This window comes from Frieseomelitta varia, unplaced genomic scaffold (genome assembly GCF_011392965.1).
Source record: "Frieseomelitta varia isolate USP_RPSP 00005682 unplaced genomic scaffold, Fvar_1.2 scaffold_909, whole genome shotgun sequence".
In the NCBI taxonomy this organism is placed as follows: domain Eukaryota; kingdom Metazoa; phylum Arthropoda; class Insecta; order Hymenoptera; family Apidae; genus Frieseomelitta; species Frieseomelitta varia.
The window spans coordinates 457,098-464,152 of NW_025110711.1; the positions used below are offsets into that span (position 1 = coordinate 457,098).

Here is a 7,055-nt window from a genome sequence, read left to right on the forward strand (position 1 = left end):
ATTTTACCTTGTATTTTGTATTGAAATGCAATAGAATTTATAGTCTAACTGTAATCGTAATAGAATTTTTAATTTTGTAATTTGAATGAGATAAAATAAATACTTGCAGTCGTACTTAACCTATAAGATTACTCAGCTAGCAATTTTAGAAGCCACGAAATAATACTACCGAATTATAGGAGTTTTTTAAAAACGTTACAGGCTAAAATCTATTTAATTTATCGTCAGTGAATGCATTTACTACCTCGAAAAAAATCACTCACATAACCTATAAAACCAATAAGTTACTAGAGATTTTTCTTTCTCACTTAGGATGATCTATTTTTACTTCATTACTTAGCGTTTTCAGATTCGAAATAATATGTGTGTTCATATTATGCTGCTTGTTCTGTTTTTTCTATGCAGATTATTATCAATTGTAACAACATGAAGTTTCAGCATTCTACGTACATATATAAAAATAATCATTGAAGTAAATAATGAATTTACTCAAAAAATTATTAAATATAGATTGTGATTATGTGATACGTAGGATTTTTCATGTATATGTAAGCAATTTTCTTTACCATTTTCTTTTTTATTTAATTTCTTGTTATATTTCCTACTATTTTTTTTCCACAAGTAAAAAATTTAATGTGCATTTGCATCTATTTATTTCCAAGATATAGTATGTACACACATACATATATACGTAGAATAATGATACTTATAAAATATGTATATATATCGTATACGTAGAATAATTTGATATTTATAAAAATTTGAAAAACTATGTATTAAAACATAATTTTAGTGATTTTTATTCAACATTTACATTCGATTCGATTTCTACATGGAAATGTTAAAAACAATTGAGAAAAGAATCTAATTCATGACACTTTCAACTGTTTTTTCTCCATCCAGCCATTACATTCATTCGTAGACATATTGATTCTTAGCCATGATTTATTCAAGCCGATAGACGTTTCTGTACGCACGAGACTTGTGTAAAATCATCGCGTTCATTGAACTACGTGTACAATTCAATATCTATCGATTCAGTATCGCTGTCTGAAAGCAACCTTATGGTATATTTATAATGCATTTTAAAGAATTCTTGAATTCCTGATGAGATTTTCTAACCAGAAACACAAATAAAAAGATACTTTTAATGTGTAAGATTTGCCGAACTCTGCTAAATGTCGCAATGTTATTGGAAAAATTCTTGGAAAGACTTGGCCCTATGCATAACAGGCTGCATGTGAAAGGTATATGTGTAAAATATAAAATGATGCATATGAAGTGCAATGTCTAGAATCTGGAAGATAACTCTCATGAAGGGAATAGAATCGAAGCGCTACACTATTGTTTAGTTTTTATATTTTCTAACAAATGCATGTATGTAGTATATGTACATTAACATAAGACAAAAGTGCCAAAAGTTTACTTAAATAAACTCTGTTTTTTCCAGTTTTTTTTCTTTTTTGCCATCAAATTTCCACTAAATTTCTATACACACTTGTAATTACTTTTTCAAGCATCATCGATATTTTCTATTAAGTTGCATAATTATTGCATTTTTATTAACAATTAAAACGTAATTTGATGATTAGCAGATGCATACGTACAGTAGCAGCAGCGCGCCAATCACAAAGCGGGAAGCGGTATGCGGCTTCTGATTGGTCGGCAGCTGCCTGCCTCGATTAGTATAAAAGCGGTGCAGTCCTGGATGGATACATCATTCTTCACTTGCCCGAGGAAGAGAGTTCTTTATCATTTTTCGCTTTCGTGTAAACAATCGCTGAACGAGAAAATGTCTGGACGTGGAAAAGGTGGAAAAATCAAGGGAAAGGCGAAGTCACGCTCGAACAGAGCTGGTTTGCAATTCCCTGTTGGTCGTATTCATAGACTGCTTCGCAAAGGAAATTATGCTGAACGAGTTGGTGCTGGTGCACCAGTTTATTTGGCGGCTGTCATGGAATATCTAGCTGCTGAAGTATTGGAATTGGCTGGTAATGCAGCCAGAGACAATAAGAAGACTAGGATCATTCCTAGACATTTGCAACTGGCCATCAGGAATGACGAGGAGTTGAACAAATTACTTTCTGGAGTAACCATCGCCCAAGGTGGTGTTCTACCAAATATTCAAGCTGTTCTGCTGCCCAAGAAAACTGAAAAGAAGGCATAAACCATTTTCTTCACCACTTGACTTTTGCACGAATAACAAATCGGTCCTTTTGAGGACCATCAATTCCTTTTACGAAGAATAATCTCAAACTAAACTGATTTCTGACTGACAATCATTGTTCATATAAAAAATAATTTTTGAACGTCGATTAGGAATAGGATACGCATAATATTAAAATAGAATTCGGAATCTGACGAGTGAGAGATGCATTTATTGTTAGCGTACACTTAAAGAAAATTGTTGATAGGAGATTGACCTTCGATGCAAACTAGAATAGATGCGTACATACGTAAAATGTGTCTACATTTCTGATAATTTTAAACAGTAATAATTTGAACAATGGAACAAGAGACATACTCTTCATTAAAAAGGAAAAGTTAAAGCGAAATATCAGAAATAATATCTAATACGTATTTAATAGTATAAATAATTTTACCGCGTAACGTAATCAAATTTTTCATTTCTCAAATAAAATAAAGCGTGGAAGATTTTGAAGCTCGAAATTCGAAGTTCAAAACATGAATGTGTAAGATTTACATACGCTTACATGAATGTGTAAGATTTTTATCGTACCCACTCTCGTTAAGGGCCGCATTTTCTCAATATAAACATGAGACTTGTCACAGAGGAGTCATTTGGCTGTCGAATTTCGTGAAAACAACACGTACCTGTTACGTTATATTAGATTCGTAGACTTTCTAACCTATTGGTGGCGTCTTTTCGATGGCGTCGCTTCGACACTCTTTTACTTTCATGTATATCTCAGTAATAGTATCATTTAATTAATACGCGTGTGTTTAATGATTTATTGAGCATTACGATAATGAAATCGTGTAATGCTTTGAAATTTTTTGCATTACTTTTGTTCAATAATCGATTTCATTTGTACAGTTGCCGGTAAGCTTGTTTGTACGTTCTTTTAATGGAATTTCAATTTGATTGTCATTTCATTTTTACATCATTTGGCACATTTGTTCTGATTTTTGGTTTCTTTTGTACAGGTTATTTCTTCATTACAGAGGTAGCACACAACACATACACTAGATTATTAATGGACTACACGATTATTAATGGTGAATCTAATGAACTTCAAAGAAATTTGGTAACATTTTATTTATTTCGTAATTTGGTAACATTTAGTATATAATTTATACAAATTAGTATATAATTTATAATTATTTGAAATACAATTCACCATACGTAATTTCGTAATTATGGACGATTTATTTGTATAATTATTTGAAAAAAAAAATGAAAAGAGAAAAGATTAAATCAATAAATTTTTTATTTCGAATATAGAGATCGTGGTTACTTAACTATGTACTTTCAAATGGATATGTACTCTTGCATTACATTATTAAATTGAAAGTTTTCGTATTTTACTATACTATGTGTACTTTACTAAATTATACTTGCTTCTTTCGAACACGCCAGCAAGTATAATTAAGCAAATTCAAAGGAAGATTTCACACACGTTTTTCATACTATTATTTCTCAATATATTTAGCTGTGAAATTTTGCTTTGTTTAAATATTTTTTAATGATTATAATACGCGACATGATATATTGCTAATGCTCATACTTTATCGAATACAATTCAGACTACAATTTCGAATACGATTCAGAATACAATTTCTGCAAATAGTTGTCTTTCATTTACAATTAGAATAATCAGTATTGAGAAATATTTTATAATTTACAACTTTAAAATATCTTCAATACATATTTAAGCTTCTTTATAATTGTTGGAGCTTAGACAGCTTCAGTAAATGAAACACTGTGATCGGAGCATTTTCCCTCGCAAATCGCGAGAATAAATCGTAATCAACAAATACGGAATTTTCTAAATTAAAGACGTTAGACTTCTTATCAGCGTGAAGAATCGATTTGGTAACTTTGGAATATTTATGATTAAAGGTGGCCCCTTCGCTCACTTTTTCATGCTGATAAGAAGTCTTGACGGTCACCACGCTCGATCGCGATTATCTTTTGTTGTCATTCCCGGTCGATAGAGTTTGTTTTGTTTAGTGTCTTCAAAAACGTCGGATTATCACACAATATTCAAAATAACGTTACATGAATTCACATTAAGGCAGTCGAACAGCATTTTAAGTCTGAGCTGTAAAATTTCGATTTGTGCAAACATTTTCGAATATTTATAATATCACACGACATGACATATTACTAATGTGCACACTTATACTAATAACGAACATTCAGAATATAATAATTGTTGTTTCACTTACAGTGCTGAGAAATATTTAATAATTTACAACTAATATCTCTAATACATATTCAATACATATTCTTTATCATATCAGAGCAATACACCTGTCCCCCGATTTACACTGTACTTTATTTACACGATTTCGCTTTTACACGGTTTTTAAAATTACGGATTTGAAAAAAAAAAACTGATAAAAGTGAACATTTTGGCTGCATACATATTTCTACAGTCCTATTTTAATTACCGTTCGCTTGGTAATATTGGCGTACATATTTCCAGTCATTTTTTTTTTTTAATTCCATTCTTTTGATTAAATTTTTTTAAGGATCTTATATTTCTTGTTTCTATATGTAAAATGAATTATATATTTATACCTTCATATGTTTGTCCATTTTATGAATGGATTGTTATTTTTGTTTTTCAAGATATATATATATATATATATTACTTTTATTTTACGAGAAATAAATGACTGAATTATGCATATTTTTAGTTTGTTTGATTTACACGGTTTTCTGAGGAAGCTATTTTCAGTATAAATCGGGGAATAGGAGTATTTTCTAAATGAACGTATCTTTCGCTCTGCCCTTATCAGCTTTATTTTCAGAAAATTTTTGTGACCGCGCGCAATGCGGTCGGTAGAGCCAGTGTTTGTTGTGCGCAATATTTTAACATTTTTCTGAGCAAAATAGCTCTTATTAAATTAAATTAATTCACTTAAATAATATTTAAATAATTATAATTCGCGAAGATAGAGTCAGTGAGTCCGCCGATTGTTACTTAAACGAGCGCGTTGATAGTCTTTTATTATTATTATTTTTTTTTCATATTTTTTCTTGTTCAATATTCGTATTCGGTATTAGAGTCAGTGCTCAAAAGGATAAGTCCTCTCCAGGAGACCAAAATCGTAAGTAGTTTTAATATTGTACTTCAATTTTATATTCAATCCAAACCAAACCGAATCAAGTATATTTGGCTATCCAAACCAAAAATTGATTCAGGATAATTTGCTGATAGTTTCATTAACACGTTAAGTGCTGTGCGTACTTTGTTTATCTTTCCATTCGATAGTGTTCCGTGATAATGCAAGATAGTACAATTATTTCCAACATTCCAAATCAGAAAATTTTGTAAAACTATGAAGAAAATACAACACTGCTTAATTAAAATTATTATTATTATGCATTATTATATTGTACTGTTTTGTGCAATAAATAATCAAGCAATTCTTTCCTGTAATTTTCAATAGTTTTTCAATTTTTAATATATGTATACTAAATTTTATTCGTCAGTCACGCGGCTTGAACGGAAAGATTACTGTCGGTCACCAGTGACTTAACGTGTTAACTATGTAAAATTACTGCAAATTACTTGTATTACTGCTGTCTTCAAGAAAAAATTTAAAAATGCTTTTCAAATTAAATTTATCTCAAACAAATTCAAAATAATGAGTTTAATTAAATCTAAATGATTTCAATAATTTCAAATTTAAATGATTTCAATGACTTTAAAATTATATCCAAAAACGCGAAAACATTGAATTTCATACCTATACGAAATATTCAATATACCGGCTCACATTTGTGCCAGTGACATTCCTAGCCCAGATATTGGGAAAAATACGAAACTCCAAAACCTATAGTTCAATATTTCCGGTGGCCACATCCACAAACTAACAAAAACGCAGTATATGTAAAGTGCGCTGGAGCTCACGACACAAGAAACTGTACCAAAACTAGAGAAACACCAGAAACATGTGCAAATTGCAAAGCGGACCATCCTGCCAATTTCTCTAAATGCCCTACTCTCCTAGCCTTTTTAAACAAGAAAAATCTATTCACTAATAAACCTCAGCTCCCCTTAAAACAATCCCTATCTATCCACGCCCATTCACACCAATTTTCCTTCCCCCTACCAAAACCTCCTACAATTGCCCCACCACACAACCGATACATAAAATCAAACCAGGACTCTCATACGCAAAAGCACTATCTCCTCAAAATCCTCCTTAAAATTTCTCAACATACGAACAGCGACCAAACCGCGACTTCATAAATAACATAGAACAAATCCAAACAGCAGATCTAGACTTGTTCTTAAAAATAACGTTTAAAATTATCAAAATTTCCGACCAAGACATACCCTGGACTCACACCGTCAAATACCTTGGAGTCACTCTGAACTTAAAAATCACGTGAGCAGCAGCCATAAACAAAAGAGCAAATCTAGTTTATCCAGCATAGATTCATCCCGTTAATATCCAAAAACAGCAAACTAAAAACAAACCTAAAACTCAATCTATATAAAATTTGCGTTAGACCTATAATTATATATGGATATCAAATTTGGGCATATAAATATGATCCAAAACAAATTCTTGCGCATCATCCTAAACAAATCATACGATACCCCTATCAAAACACTACACACAATAGCGAACATACCAACCATCAAAAAATACATTCAGAATTCACTCATCAAGGCGTACACCTCTGATCATCCAAATCCATTCGTCAGGAACACAGGAAACTATGAAACCACAAACATTGAACTTAAAATCAAGACAAAACTTCCAAAGCACGCAATAACGAAATAGAAAAACTTAACATCAACACTCTACATCACGATCGCTCTCAAGTGCAGCAGTTTTTTTTTTTTTTT

At 31.2% G+C, this 7,055-nt stretch overlaps 1 protein-coding gene across 1 annotated transcript; it reads left to right on the plus strand.

Moving 5' to 3' along the window:
- The first annotated feature begins 1,732 nt into the window (after positions 1-1,732).
- On the plus strand, positions 1,733-2,538 carry LOC122537467 (histone H2A). The gene has a single exon (XM_043670648.1). The coding sequence runs from the start codon at positions 1,793-1,795 to the stop codon at positions 2,165-2,167; it is 375 nt and encodes a 124-aa protein (XP_043526583.1). The 5' UTR covers positions 1,733-1,792; the 3' UTR covers positions 2,168-2,538.
- Positions 2,539-7,055: the final 4,517 nt, after the last annotated feature.